General features: G+C 41.1%; 1 protein-coding gene across 1 annotated transcript in view; it reads left to right on the top strand.

The window, feature by feature from the left end:
- The window catches only part of CFAP47 (cilia and flagella associated protein 47), a 502,125-nt gene that overhangs the window by 296,035 nt on the left and 189,966 nt on the right, over positions 1-16,124 (top strand). The window contains exons 42-44 of the mRNA XM_054720946.1: positions 4,116-4,123; positions 8,004-8,056; positions 10,004-10,155. Of these exons, the coding sequence (XP_054576921.1) occupies positions 4,116-4,123; positions 8,004-8,056; positions 10,004-10,155 (213 nt within the window). The remainder of the gene's footprint in view (positions 1-4,115; positions 4,124-8,003; positions 8,057-10,003; positions 10,156-16,124) is intronic.

Raw genomic sequence — 16,124 nt, forward strand, 5'->3', positions numbered from 1 at the left:
CCTATCTAATAAAAGAGTAATATTAGATTAACCATACTCTGATACACCCACAAGCCATGCCCACCAGCCAATCAGGAGCAAGTATGCAAATTAACCCAACCAAGATGGCTGCAGCCACAGAGTGAGCAGGAGGCTTGGGTTTCCCCAGCAATGGGGGAATCCAAGCTTTCTGCACACCCTGGCAGGCCCAGGCCTCCACTCAAGGCTACAAAGTTTCAATTATAGAAGATAAATAAATCCCAATATAAATGGTGGCAGCCACGGAGCTGGAGAGAGCAAGAGGCTTGAGTTGCCCCCAGCAATTGAGGAGGCCAAGCTTTCCACATACCCTTGCATGCCCAGGCCTCCACTCAATGCTACAAAGTTTCAATTACAGAAGATAAATAAATCCCAACAAAAATGGCTGTGGCTGCAGAGCAAGCAGGAGGCTTGGCTCCGCTCAAGGCTACAAAGTTTCAATTATAGAAGATAAATAAATTCCAGATACCAGGGCCTCTGCTTGGGTTGCCGGGGTTGGGGGGGGGGCGTGGCTGGCCTGCAAACTACCACAAGCCCCTCACCCAGGCCGCCTCTATTCTAATAAAAGAGTAATATGCAAATTGACCATCACTCCATCACACAAGATGGCTGCCCCATGTGGACACAAGATGGCCAGCAGGGGAGGGCATTTGGGAGGGACCAGGACTGCAAGGAAGGGCAGTTGGGGGTGATCAAGCCTGCAGGGGAGGGCAGTTAGGTGTGACCAGGCTGGCAGAGGAGGGAAGTTGGGGGTGACCGGGCCTGCAGGGAAGGGCAGTTGTGGGGGACCCAGGCCTGCAGGGGATAGCAGTTGGGGGGAACCAGGCCTGCTGGGGAGGGCAGTTAGGTTTGACCAGGCCTATACATGTGGGCAGTTAGGGGCAAACAGGCTGGCAGAGGAGCAGTTAGGCATCAATCAGGCTGGCAGGGGAGTGGTTAGGGGGTGATCAGGCTGGCAATCAGAAGTGGTTAGGGGCAATCATGAAGGCAGGCGGGCGGGCAGTTGGGAGCCAGCAGTCCTGGGTTGTGAGAGGGATGTCTGACGGCCCGTTTAGGCCTGATCCTACCAGGATCGGGCCTAAAGGGGAAATCGGACATCCCTCGAGGGATCCCAGATTGGAGAGGGTGCAGGCTGGGCTGAGGGACACACACCCCCGTGTATGAATTTTGTGCACTGGGCCTCTAGTTAAAATATAAAAATGACTCTATAAACTGCTGTTATTAAGCAACAGATATGTATCAAACAATACCTTTAAAACTAAATGGAGATCAACTGAGGTCCAGCTGAGGGGACTCACATGAAGGAAGAACAGAAAACACCTGGAGACTAATAGGAAGTTGCGAGGTCATGAGAGGGGCTGTCCCAGCTCCCAGGGGTGGCTGGCCAAGAGTGAGAAAGGAGCTCTGGGCCACAGGAGGGTCTGTTCCCTCAGATAATTGACACCCAGAACCCACACTGGGCTCCACAACCTGGAGCACCAAAGCCAATACCATTGGCCCAAGTAACATCTAACCTTGAAAGGCAGAAAGACTGCTGGCTGCAGCAGAGTCAGGAACCTGAAGACTCGAGCTGGTTGGAGAGAAAGCCACAATTTTAACCCTAGAACACAGGAGTTTTCATTTGCAGCTACTCACCCGAGGCTTTGGTGCAGGGAGGGAGGCCTGGAATTGAGGTGCCTATGGAGAGGCTAGGGTGGGAAACATTGTGCGGAGATGTGGAAAAGCTGCAGTTGGGAGTCCTGCATTTGGTCATCTGCCCTCAAACTGAAATGGCCACTTTTCCTGAGAGAAGCTAATCACTTCCAATAACCAGAGCTCAGGAAAAAGAAACCCCTCTATAGGTTATACAGCCTGCCCCACCCTCAGGAGCCCTGCCTGCCACACCTTGCATTTTGAGCTTTTAAAACAAAGGGAAACAATAGCAGAGGCCAATTTTATGGGTTTGAACAGTCTCAGGGAGCTTCAGTGACTGGATTTGGGGAGATGCCATCCACTCCACTATCCCTGGAACCTGACTGGACTAGGCAAGGGCAGAGTAATGTTTTGGGACACTCACAGATGAGTAGCTCTGGGACAGGGAGCACACCCACCATATTCCCTGGAAGCTAAACAGCACCTCCCCCACCTAAAGCCCTTTCTGAAACAGACTTGAGTGATTAAGTTTGACAGCTGGCTAACAGAGGGACCCTGAGAGTATAATGCTAAGCAAAATAAGCCAGTTAGAGAAAAACAAGTGTCACATGATCTCACTCATATGTGGAATGTAGTGAACAATATAAACTGATGAACAGAATAGATCCAGTGACTGGTCGAGTGGTTGACTGAATGGTCAACCAATTGGTCAGAAACTTAGCATATTATGTTTTTATTATATAGGAGTATTGCTCTCTTTTCTCTTTCCTAATTCTCTCTTCTCTGGTGGTTGCTTTTGTTGTTGCTGTAGAGGTCTTTTGTATGTTTTTGTTTTGTTTATTTTGTTTTTCATTTTGTTGTATTGTATTTTATTCTCTTCTGTCAGCACCGTCACACACAATAGCTCACACAACATAGTCAGCCAACCTGAAAGGAGATTCCATCAATGAATGGGACAATAACATTCAAGACACAACTACAGCAGGAGAACCCAAATAACTCAAGCAAGGAGCTTTCCTAGAGCACTTAGCTCAGGAGATCTAACAGACTGCACCACTGGGTCCCACAAAACACCTACTACAAAAGACCACCCCACAAAGTCAACAAGGCATAGCAGTTTGATCTAATACATAGAAACAAATACAAAGGGACAGCAAAAATGGTGAGACAAAGAAACAACTCCCAAATGAAAGAAAAGGAGGAATCATCAGAAAAGGAACTGAATGAAATGGAGGCAAGCAATTTGTCAGATAAAGAACTCAAAACAATGGTAATAAGGTTGCTTAAACAATTCAGTAAGAAGTAAAAGCAACTTAATGAGAATTATCAGAGCTACACCAACATGAAAAGAGCTGTTGAAACAATAAATGAGATCAGTTGGAAGTGAGGAATGACAGAGCTGAAATAAAGAAGACCCTGGCAGAATTCAACAGTAGACTAGAAGAAACTGAGGACCAAATCAGCGAATTAGAAGATAAGGTAGAGAAAAACACTCATTTAGAGCAGCAAATGGAAAAAAATGTTTTTAAAGGAGGCGGAGATTTTAAGGGAGCTTTGGGACAACATGAAATATAACAACATTTGCAGAAGGTGAAGAATCTAAGAAAGGAATAGAGAACCTCTTTGAATAAATAATGGCAGATAAAATAAACCAGTCAGAGAAAGATAAATAACACATGATCTCACTCATACATGGACTTTAATGAACAAAATAAACTGATGAACAAAATAGATCAAGAGATATAGGCCCTAGCTGGTTTGGCTCAGTGGATAGAGTGTCCATCTGTGGACTAAAGGGTCCTGGATTTGATTCCGGTCAAGGGCACATTCCTGGGTTGCAAGCTCGATCCCTAGTGGGAGTTGTGCAGGAGGCAGCCGATCAATGACTCATTCACATCATTGATATTTCTCTCTCTCTCTCTATCCCTTCCTCTCTGAAATCAATAAAAAATATATTTTAAAAGAAAGAGAGAGAAACATGTAAGAGACTGATGAATTTCAGAGGGAATGAGGGGGTGCAGGGGATAGATTTATTGGGGAATTTAAATGCATATATGCATAGCCCATGGACACAGACAATAGAGTAATGGAAGCCTGAGAGGTTTGGGTACAGGTTGGAGGGGAGTCGATGGAAAAAACAAACAACAAAGGGGACATCTGTAAGATTTTTTTAAAAAGAAGAGAAAAAATATATAAATAATGGCAGAAAATATCACCTGGTGAAGGAAAAAGTCACTCAAGTTCAGGAAATGCAAAGAGTCCCAGCCAAGATGAACCGCAAAATACCCACACCTAATAATAATTAATTATTAAATAATTAAATAATTAAAATGGCAAACATTAAAGACAAAAAAGAATCTTAAAGACTGCAAGAGAGAGACAGGAAGTTACTACAAGGGATCTCCCATTAGACTGTCAGCTGATTTTTCAATATAAACCCCAGGCCAGAAGGGAGTGGCATGAAGTATACAAAGTATTGAAAAGCAAGGGTCTGAATCCAAGACTGTTCTATTTTTCTATATTTCTCTACTCAGATTTTCCTCACATAGGGTAGCAGAATGGATAAGAAAACATGACTCATATATATGCTGTCTACAAGAAACACACCTCAGAACAAAAGACTCACACAGAATGAAAGTGAAGGAGTGGAAAAAAATGTTCCCAGCAAATGTAAATGAAAAAAATCTGGGGTAGCAATACAATTATCTGACAAAATAGATTTCAAAGTGAAGGCCATAACAAGAGACAATGAAGGCCACTTCATAATACTAAAGGGATTGATACAACAAGAGGATATAACTCTGGTAAACATACATGCACCCAATAAAGAGAATTGACAGCGATATAATCTTAGCAGGGACTTTAGCATACCACTGACATCCCTGGATAGATCTTCCAGGCAAAAAACTTAACAAGAAAACAGTGACTCTAAATGACACACTGGATCAGATGGATTTAATTGACATGTATAGAACATTTCACCCCAAAGCTACAGAATATACATTCTTCTCAAGTGCACATGGTCATACACAAAGATAGACCACATGTTAGGGCACAAAACAAGTCTCTCTACAAGTTCAAGAAGATTGAAATCATATCAAGCATATTCTCAAATCACAATGACAATTATGATAAATTAATAAAATAAAATCACTAACTTATGAAGTGAACAAAACCAAATTGTTTTACTGTGGGAAGATAATCCATCAGGATGAGCAAGAGAAGTTAAGACATTTTCATTCTAATTAAATTCAAAAGATTATCAGAAAAGATTAGGACAGGGGAGTGATTTTAGCCACACTTTAAAATTGCATGAGTGATCAGCAGTGCTCATATATGAGCACTTTGTAAATAATTTCTTACAGTAATATGACTTGCTATTTTTTCCCAACAATATTGAATTATTTATCTTTCAATCAGTTCTTACCAAGTAGCATTGCAAGCACTGTTCTCAGTACTGGAAAAATATAGCAAAAAATAAATCCCTGTTCTGGTCTTCAAGGAGCCAACTATCAAGTAGAGACGGGGGAAACCATCTACACAAATGAAGGCAATTGTTTGGAGAGGAATGCATTCAGTAGTATATGTAATTTAAAAAGTGCTCTGTGAGCTAATTGGCAAGGAATATCAGTATCTAAATATTATAGGCATATTCCCAGGAGAGAAGGCATTTAAAGAGAATAATGAGACATGAAACACTTTTTAAAGAACTTCTGGACACATGAATGATAGAATGAATCTAAAAATCAATCCTTTTATATTTTTCCCATGATGCATAAAAACGTGACTTGGACTAGATAATTTGCTATTCGGTTTAGACACAGCCCGGAAGGCTGGCCCAGGTATAGCTTCATGAAGGCTTATAATAAAGATCTTAATTCCCTACTGGGAAAGGATTCAATAAGAAGTTATTCTTAGGGCTGATATATTCATTCCCTGAATAGAATCAATTTGATGCCATGTTGATCATTTCACTTGAAAAAAGAGCTGCATGCCACTACTTCAGAGGAAAAAGGAATATCATTCCTTCATACTTAAGTAGGTTCCACTCCCTGACTTTGGCCCACTCTTCAATTACCAGAACATATTCCACTGCTTAACCTACAGTGTTGTATAATTTTAGCTTCTTTTGATTTATTTCTTCCTTAATACCAAGAGTATAAACACGCTCTTTCTGCCATGGCTTCAACTGGTAGATGAGCATCTAGGAAATGGATAGCATGAACCAAGGTGCAGGGAATAACAAAAAAGTGAGTTGTTTTCTTTTCTGTCTTTGGAACATCCAAGATACTGGTTTTGTAAATAAGCTGAGTTTAGTTTATCACTGAATTTCTAAACTCAATGACATTGATTAGGTAGAATAGAATGTTCCTGAGCCAGGTTATTTTATTAAATTGTTTTCTGATGTCTCTGAGTTAATCATGATAATTGTTAGCTTCATGAGTAAGTCAATAAAATTCTTAGATTTGCATTCTTTTATATCCATCTTTACCGTAAAGATTATAGCTAACTCAATTTTGGGGAGTTTGAGAATCTCCTTTGAGGATGGGGTACCTCTTTGATTTATTCAAAAGGCACTTTCATTAGCTATTTTACAACTAAATAGGTAAAGGAAAGAAAAAGATGAAGCCCAAATTGCTCTGCTTTTCTATTCACTGTGAAAAAACATGACTGAAAGGTTAAACATTGCAAGTATTAAACAAAATAAGGTCTGGAGCTTATCTGAGAATTTTAATCAGGCATTCTACCCAGAGCTCAATTATCAAGTACATGGCAATGGAGCTCTACATTGAGAAATAAGCATTTTTTGATGTTTTTTCCCCCCACTCTTTGTATAGTCTTCTTTATAATTGCTGCAATATTCATATATCATATCTATGATAGCCTTAAAGTGTCTATCAAATATTCAAATAATATAAAATATTAAATGTTCTCTACTTTTAAAAAAAGATATTACTTAAACTGCTACTCAGAATGCCTGTGAAGTAATAGCAAAGCACAGAGTAATTACAAGATGTGGTAAATAACATTATTAAGAATGTGGTGCAGCCCGGCTGCCATTGCTCAGTGGTTGAGGGTCGACCGATGAACCAGGAGGTCACGGTTCGATTCCCAGTCAAGGCACATGCTCAGGTTGCGGGCTCAATCCCCAGTGTGTGACATGCAGGAGGCAGCTGATCAATTATTCTCCCTCATCATTGATGTTTCTATCTCTCTCTCCCTCTCCCTTCCTCTCTGAAATACATAAAAACACAATTTTTAAAAAGTATGTGGTGCAATGAAAAAAAAGCATTTGAGAAATGGTATGGATATGGTTAGAAGAACTTTACTTAGAAATAGTCAATATATTTTTACAGTATCAAATTTAGGCAAAAGCAGATGATAACATGAGAAATAATGTTTGTTTTGTATTCTCAGAAAAAAATTCAGGCAAAGAATATCTGAGAGTCCAGACACTAATTAAAAGCTTATTGAGTGAATTAATCATGAATACTAGCAGAAAAGCAATTTGGGGAAAATTGATGGGTTCTGGAAGAATGGAACATTTCAAGGGAGGCAGTTGCCTCAGGCTGTGATCTGCTAATTAATTTTCAGAAATTCAGGCAGAGATTAAACAGTTGTCCACATCTACTTCTACTTTTATTGGGAAAGAAGCAAATGTTGAAGCGCTAAGCTGAGGGAAGAGAATTTTTCAAGACATCAAGTTCTAGAACCACTTTTGGAGAGAGTACCTATATAATTAGGAGTTGAAATCACCTACTTTTGAGTCTCAGGATTTGGGTTATTATTATTATCATCATCAAATATTTGCTTCTCTACAGTGTTTAAAATTAAAAAGGAATTGTTTTTTTTATCAAATTTTAAAAAATAGTGGTGATTGTTAGTTTCCTTTTGGCATTTTTCTTATTTTTAAAATTTCTAAAACAATATACACTGAGTGGCCAGATTATTATGATCTCTGAACACATAATAATCTGGCCACTTAGTATATATTAGAGGCCCGGTACATGAATTTGTGCATGGATAGGGTCCGGCCAGCCTGGCCAGCAGGAGAGGACATGGGCGGTTGGCCGGCCTGCCTGCTCATCGAACTCCTGGTCGAGGGGAAAATTTGCATATTAGCCTTTTATTATATAGGATATACACTGAGTGGCCAGATTATTATGCATTCAGAGAGCATAATAATCTGGCCACTCAGTATAAATGTTAAAATAATACATGAAAGAAATCTGTTTTCTTTGCACATCATATCGTATGTAGCCATAATTTTAGGGATCTGTAAGATTAAATTAAGATAGATAATTGTTTTTGGTATGTGTTATTGATGGTGTTTTTCTATTCACTTATGACAGTGATTCTGGGAATAGCAGTGAACAGGATACTGCCCCAAAAACCTTAAAAACCTGTGAGTACCTCAAATTAAAACCCTTATTGATTTTCATGTATTATTCTTATTTTATGTTCAGAACATACTATGAATTGAAACTATAGACAGAATGGCAAGCCCTGAGGATTGCAGGCTGAATGGGAACCTGAAGTGTTGGTATTCAGCCTTTTTATGACCCTTTGGTGAACTCTGCCCAAATCTTTTGCTTTCACTGCTGGGTTTCCTCACCCTTACAATGAATGTATTTAGATAAATGACTTTTATGTTTCCTTGTGCCGGGCCAGCTCAGCTAAGGGTTTGGTGAGCCTGGGGGGGGGGGGGGGGGGGGGGGCGGCGAAGGATTGAAGAAAAGACAGACAAAGAGAATAAGCTGGGTCTAGGTGGATCTCCTGTGCCTGGCTAAGGCCACAGAGAGAGATCCAGATGGAAAGCTGAGCCTTTATTTTATAGCCAGAGGTAAACAAGGCAGTGGTCACCATGGTTACAATTTCTTGTGAGTTTCACTTGTTTTTGCAGCACCTGCTGCACCTCCCACAGCCCATTAGCTACCCAGATAAGATCTAGGGAGTGTCATAATGTCAAGCTTAAATATGCTAAGAGGGCTGTGTTCTCTAAGCTGGGACTTGTTTGTGGCTTTGCCAACAGGTCAGTCCAAGGCTTAGCCCTATAGCCACTCTCTATATCTCCTTTGGCTGATTCTGAACTGCTTAAGTATATTTAGGTGACAGGTATCACCATGTTTAAAATTACTATAAGGTGAACACTGATTACTTTGTTTTATGAAATAACTATAGATTTAGAAAATTTGGATATAATGATAGATAGGAAAATGGATATAGGAATGTTCTGGTTATCAATACCTACAGATAAACCACTCCAAATGTAGTGGCATTAAACAATGAAAAATGTAATATGGTTAGTATTTCTCACATTTCTTTTTCTTAAAATATATTGTATTGATTTTTCACAGAGAGGAAGGGAGAGGGATAGAGAGTTAGAAACATCGATGAGAGAGAAACATCGATCAGCTGCCTCCTGAACACCCCCTACTGGGGATGTGCCCGCAACCAAGGTACATGCCCTTGACTGGAATTGAACCTGGGACCCTTCAGTCCGCAGGCCGACTCTCTGTCCACTGAGCCAAACTGGTTAGGGCTATTTCTCACATTTCTGAGGTGGCTGGCCTGGCCTCAGCTAACGTGACTCTTACAATTGTGGTCAGATTGAGGCTGGGGCTTGAGTCATTCCAAAGGCTTCCTCACGCACATGTCTGGTGACTAATGCCTTTCCTCTGGTACCTCAGGTGGGGCTATTGGCCTGGACACTTATATTTGGCCTCTCCATGTGTCCTAGGCTTCCTCACAGGATGACAACTTGATTCTAAAAGCAAGAGAACCAAGAAAGAGAGATAATTAAGAAGGTGTATTACATTTTCTGATCTGATGTTCAGAGTCACACTGCTTGACTTTTGCTATATTCTAGCATACTGTTCATTGGGACCAAATCACTAAAACTGGCCTACCATATCACCACATTCAAGGAAATGTGGAAGAATGTGTGGACATGTTTTAAAACCAGCAGTTCAAGTTTTCTACTACTTCCTGTAATGTGAACCATTACATAGTCCTCCAAAATTGTAAAGATTCTTTGATGATGACTTTGATGATTATAATTATATATCAAGCTAATTTTAAATACTAGTGAAGTTCCCTCTATAAAGAAATTATTTATTAAGCATTTTTAATACTGCATCATAATTATACGTTTTATAATAAATCAAGCTTGTGCTAGGGCCACCGGTACTTTTATTAACAAATATATGTATTATCTTCTAAATTTGTGTGCTAATGCTTTGAACATTTTTGTGATTCATCCGAAAGCTTTAATCACTAATAGAAACAGCTGCTTTATTTGAATGACACTTAAACAATGATATGTAACAAACTCTGTTTCATGTTTTGGCAGCAATTAGGTCCAGTTTCATCAGAGAGTTCTTCTGCCCATCACCGACTGTTCACCTGGGAGCAGGACCAAAAGGGACTTCAAGCCTGGAGCTCTCCTTTGTTCCCTTTGACATGCAGATACGCTACTGCGTCATTATCCTTAGCAACAAAATGGTGAGGACAAAACTGTGGTGTATGCTTGCATCTTGTCCTGACACTCTGATGGAATAATTAGTACAGGGGACTTGATGGCAGCTAAAGACTTTATAAACGTAGATAACTCTCAATCCTCTAGTAGCTAAACAAAGAGCTTACCCTCAAGAATATGCAGAGTTACATTAGTGGTGGGTACATTCTATAATGGCTGCCTAAGGAAGTTCCAAGGAAGCAGAGTGAAAGCACGCCTAACCTTGCTGTGGCCCTATCTGTATTGATCTATTGTTGCATAACAAATTTCCAAACACAGAGAGGGTTAAAACAACACAAATTTATTATGTCACATTTTTAATGGATCAGAGGTCCAGATATGACCTAGAGGGGTCCTCTGCTTAAGGCCTATCAAGTTTTCAGTAAGGGATTGGCCAGTGCTGGGTTCTCCACAGAGGTTCATTTGAGAAAGGAGCTGCTTCCAGTTTCTCCCAAGTTGTTGGCAGAATTCAATTCCTAGTGGATCAGGGATCCCATATGTCTTACTTCTTTAAAGCCAGCAAAGGAGAAGGACCAAGAGAGGGAAAGGAAGGAGGGAGGGAGGGAGGTTGAGATTGATTATCTCTAGAGGAAAGTTCTGTCATTATTCCTTTTCAGAAAGACACTACCATGTGTTAACTTGAGGAGAAAACTTATAACACCCAGAATATAGTCCCATATGTATAAATTATATATCAGTTATATACTATTTTGAATGTATATATAATGAAATAATGGTAATTAGAAAAAGGTATTATATTTACCTGGTGTCTGTAGGATTATTTACATGTGAAAAAATAATATGGCCTGTGAAATAGGTAAAGTATAGTCTAGTTTTACACTTAAAATTACCATTTTGGAAGAAACTGCTGTTTTATAGTGATGCTAAGTCTTGTTTTTTATTCACTTCAAAGGAGTTCAGGATATACCTGAATTCCTCTGCATTAAAGTTTGTGAAAAATAGTAGTTTGTTCAAATGCTTCACAATTCCTTTTTTATATAAATTTGTAATATACCCCTATAAAAATGCTAGGGCTAATTCTTAATAGCATAGTAAAGATATTGATTTTATTTTTTAAATTATACTATTGGAATATTAGTATTTGCTTCCATTAATTTTATCTAAATAGAATTATACTTGGCATCTCAATTTATTAAAACATGACTTTGATTATAGATAATTTGCCCTTGTCAGAAAAAAGATATTAAGATAAATAATCATAAAGTTATATTGCTATGAATTGAGAAATAATGCCCCTAATATAAATTATTGCATTGAATTACATTTACTTATGTAAAAACACATGTATTACTTTATATATTCAAATTTATTTCTAATTATATTGAAAAGTGTAATTGCATACTTAAATAAATAATCAAATATCTAAGTCCACCTTCTTAGCTCATATTCTTATTAAACTAGTGACCCACTGCACGAAATTCATGCACATTAAAAGGGGATTAATTAGAGGAAATAATTTAATATTGCTATTTGCCCTTTCTCTATAATAGAAGTGTCAGAGATGAAAGAAAATTAGTAAAATGTATATGAAAACCTTCCTCCTGTCAGAGTCTGGGGCACACCACGGGACCCAGAGTCAAGTCCCCACCCACCTACATGCACCTCAAAATCGTGTGAGACCCACCCGGCCGCCCCCCCCCCCCTCCATTGGGCTAGATCCAGACCCGGCCAGTCCCACCCTTGTCAAGCCCTGCTGGGCAGGGGGCGTAGCCTCAGGTCCCCTGGCCCGGTGCCAGGATGGGGTGTGTGGCCTGAGGTCCCCCAGCCCAGACTGGGGCAGAGGGCATGCCTTGAGGTCCTCCATCAAGCCCTGCCAGGTGGAGGACACGGCCTGAGATCCCCTGTCAAGCCCCACTGGGTGGGGGTGAGGCCTGAGTTCCCTCAACCCAGCACTGGGAGTACACCTTGAGGTCCCCCCTCAAGCCCTACTAGGTGGGGGGCATGGCCTGAGGTCCCCCATCAAGCCCCATGGGGCGGGGGGTGTGGTCTGAGTTCCCCTGGCCTGGTACCGGGGTGGGGGGTGCGACCTGAAGTCCCCTCTCAAGCCCCACCTGGTGGGGGGCACAGCCTGAGGTCCCGCAGCCTGGCGCTGGGACGGAGGAAGCAGCCTGAGGTCCCCTAGCCCAGCACCAGGATGGGAAGTGCACCTTGAGGTCCCCCGTCAAGCCCCGCCAGGCGGGAGGGGGGCCTCAGGTCCCCTGGCCTGGCACTGGGGCGGGGGGTGCGGCCTGAGGTCCCCCAGCCTGACGCTAGGGTGGGGGGAACAGCTTGAGGTCCCCTGTCAAGCCCCACGGGGGCAGGCGAGGGCATAGCCTCAGGTCCCTGCTGATTGCTCATTAAGGCTCCTTATGGGAACTTGGCCTCAGCTGTGGGTTCAGCCATCTTTGTGATGGAGTGATGGTCAATTAGCATATTCCCTCTTTATTAGATAGGATGTGTAATACTGCTTTGCCCTTAAGAACCACCTGTTGAAAACTGGAAAGTAATTAGGCCTCAATTTGACAGCTTTCCATGTGTAAAACAGAAACATTTCCACTAATACTACTATCAAGGAAAAGCCATTTGTTTTACTTTGGCTGTTTTATTCACACTTACATATAAAAAAATGAAATGAATTGTATAACAGATGTTTTAAAGAAAGAGTTTTATAAAACTTACAATCAGTGTTCATGAATTTCTTACCTTAAGGGAAAACCTACAAAAGTAAAAAACGATTCTTTCAAGTGCCAAAAATCCAAATAAATGTCTGCTCTGTGTGGCTGGGTAGATTAAATCATGACCCACCTAGTCCCTGAGAAATTGGGTCTGTTGGGGAGAGTGGTTGGCAGACCCCCATACAAGGCATACAAACACTGCAAAGCACAAAGCAATGTCTTGACACAACCCTGTGACTCTTCCACTGTGGTGGCCATGTAAATGAATGTCTGCTCTGTGTAGTCCTAGGTTTCCAAATGCGAAATCATTTGTCATTGCTGGGAACATCCATGTAAGGGAGGCAGTGGCATCTGGCAGGGATCCTTAAGATGGGGCCTGGGTTAAGAGGGAGTTCCAGTTGTGGTCACTTGCTGTGGCCTAACCAGCCTTCTCCTACCAACCCATGAGCCTTTTTATTGACCCCAGCTGGACTCTTTCTCTCCCCTGATAGATTTATCTTCCAGTCCTTTATTGCCCTTTCTGTCTATAAAACATCAGAACAAATCAAAACCAATGTCCAAATATTGATAACTTGAGGAAGCCAAGATGGGAGTCCGCATCTCTGAGCAACTTATGCAACTAAGTCCAGTCCCACACAAGGTCCCCAAGTACCAAAGAGAATTTCAACCTTACAAGTCAAATAGAAAATTGGAAAGGACACGGGTATCCACTCACAGGTATAGAACCCTGCAAGGCCTTCTTTTGATTCATAATCTACAGCAATTTAGTCTAAGGCTATACTGTATTAGCTGTTAAATATATTGTATGTCACTCTGGCCATTCCCTTTATATCTGCATAGATAAATGGAAATACTCATCTGACTTCTTGCACTATCACTCATTTCATTCTCCCTGTCTATTATGTATGTTTTTAGAAGATACTTGATATGATTTCAATCTTCTTGAACTTGTGGATACTTGTATTGTGTCCTAACATGTAGCCTATCTTTGAGAATGAACCATGTGCACTTGAGAAGTTGTATATTCTGCAGCTTTGGGGTGAACTGTTCTATAAATGTAAATTAAATCCATCTGATCCAGTGTGTCATTTAGAGCCTCTGTTTCCTTATTAATTTTTTGGCTGGAAGATCTATCTAGGGAAGTCAGCAGAGTGTTAAAGCCCCCTACTGTAACTCTATTCCCATTGCTCTATCTCTTAAAGTCCTATAGAAGTATTTTTAATATCTATATATATATAAAAGGTTAAGCGACCGGCCAGTTGGCTGACTGGCCGGTAGGTATGATGTGCACTGACAGACAGGGGGGCAGACGCTCAATGCAGGAGCTGCTGAGTGACAGAAACTTTGCAGAGTGCCCTCTCACACTCCAGAACCCCTTGGGGGATGTTGGATTTCCGGTTTCGGCCCAATCCCTGCAGGCCAGGCCAAGGGACCTCACCTGCCAGAAGGACCCCGCTCACTCTACAGATGCCCTTTGAGCCCCGGTGCCTCCCCAGGTGCAGCTGGCTGGGGAGGAACCACAGGAGTTTGGCTCTAGGGTGTGCCCAGCCTATCTCGCCAAGTCCCACCCCGCTGCCCACCTTCTAATTAATTTCCTTTCAATGTACACGAATCCATGCACCAGGCCTCTAGTATATATATAATTAGGTGCTCCTATATTGGGTGCATATATGTTTACCAAGGTTATATCCTCTTGTTGGATCGATCCCTTTAGTATTATGTAGTGACTTTTATTGTCTCTTGTGATGGCCTTCATATTGAAGTCTATTTTGTCAGATATGAGTATTGTCCCCACCTTTTTTTCATCTCCATTTGCATGGGACATTTTTTCTATTACTTCACTCTCATCCTGTGTGAGTCTTTTGTTCTAGGTGGGTCTCTTATATTGGGTCATGTATTTGTATCCATTAGCTACCCTATGTCTTTTGATTGGAGCATTTAATCCATTTACACTTGAGGTTATTATTGATAGGTACTTATATATTGCAGTGCTGGCTTGGTGGTGATAAACTCATTTAGCTTTTTGTTTTTGGCTGGGAAGCTCTTGATTTCACTTTTTTTTTTTTTTTTTTTTTAAATGAAAGCCTTGCTGGATGGATATAGTAGTCTTGGTTTCAGATCCTTGCTTTTTGTTACCTTGAATATTTCATGCCCTTCCCTTCTTGCCTGTAGAGTTTCTGTTAAGAAATCAGCTGACAGGCTTTTGGAAGCTCTTTAGTAGGTAACAGTTTGCTTTTCTCTTGCTGCCTTTAAGATTCTCTCTTTGTCTTTAATTTTTGGCATTTTAATTATGATGTGTCTGAGCGTGGGCCTGTCTGGGTTCTTCTTGTTTGGGACTCTCTGTGCTTCCGTACTTGTCTGACTTTTTCCTTCACCATGTTAGGGAAGTTTTCTGCCATTATTTTTTCAAACACATTCTCTATTTCTTGCTCACTCTCTTCCCCTTCTGGCATTCCTATAATGTGAATATTGTTACATTTCATGTTGTCCCACAGCTCCCTTAAGCTGTCCTGTTTTTTTTTAATTTTATTTTTCCTTTTTGGTTCTCTGAATGAGTGATTTTTTTCTACCCTGTCTTCAGTTCACTGATGCGATCTTCAGTTTCTCCTAATCTGCGATGTATTCCTTCCACTGTGTTCTTTATTCATGCTATGTCATTCTACATAGTTACTATATCTTTTCTCATGCTGTTGAGCATCTTTGCCAATCATTATTCTGACATCTGTGTCTGATAAATTTTTAGCTCTTCTAGATAATTCTGTTGTTCTGTGATCTGGGCCTTGGTTTTTTGTCTCTCCATTTTGGCTGCCTCTTTGGGTTTATGTCTGTATATCAGGTAGATCTGCTATGAGTCCCAATCTCTAGTGCAGGACAATGTCAGATGCTGTATGTGACTGGCCCTGAGTACCCTGTTTCAAGCTATCAGCAATCCACAACTTGTGGACCCATCTGCTGGTGCTGGGTTCCTTTGGAAAGGATCAAAATGTGTACCAGGGTCTGCTTTTTCTATCCCTGGGGTGCAGAATAGATCAGGCAAACTCAAGGCCTCCAGAAACCGGCCTTTTCCTGCAGTACCATTGACACTCATTTTTTAAAAAAATATATTTTTATTGATTCCAGAGAGGAAGTGAAAGAGAGAGTGAGATAGAAATATCAATGATGAGAAAGAATCATTGATTGTCTGCCTCCTGCACATCCCCCACTGCAGATCGAGCCCACAATCCAGGCATCTGTACTTGACTGGAATTGAACCCCGGGGCCCTTCAGTCTGCAGGTTGACA

Source organism: Eptesicus fuscus, chromosome 1, assembly GCF_027574615.1.
Source record: "Eptesicus fuscus isolate TK198812 chromosome 1, DD_ASM_mEF_20220401, whole genome shotgun sequence".
NCBI classification, from domain to species: domain Eukaryota; kingdom Metazoa; phylum Chordata; class Mammalia; order Chiroptera; family Vespertilionidae; genus Eptesicus; species Eptesicus fuscus.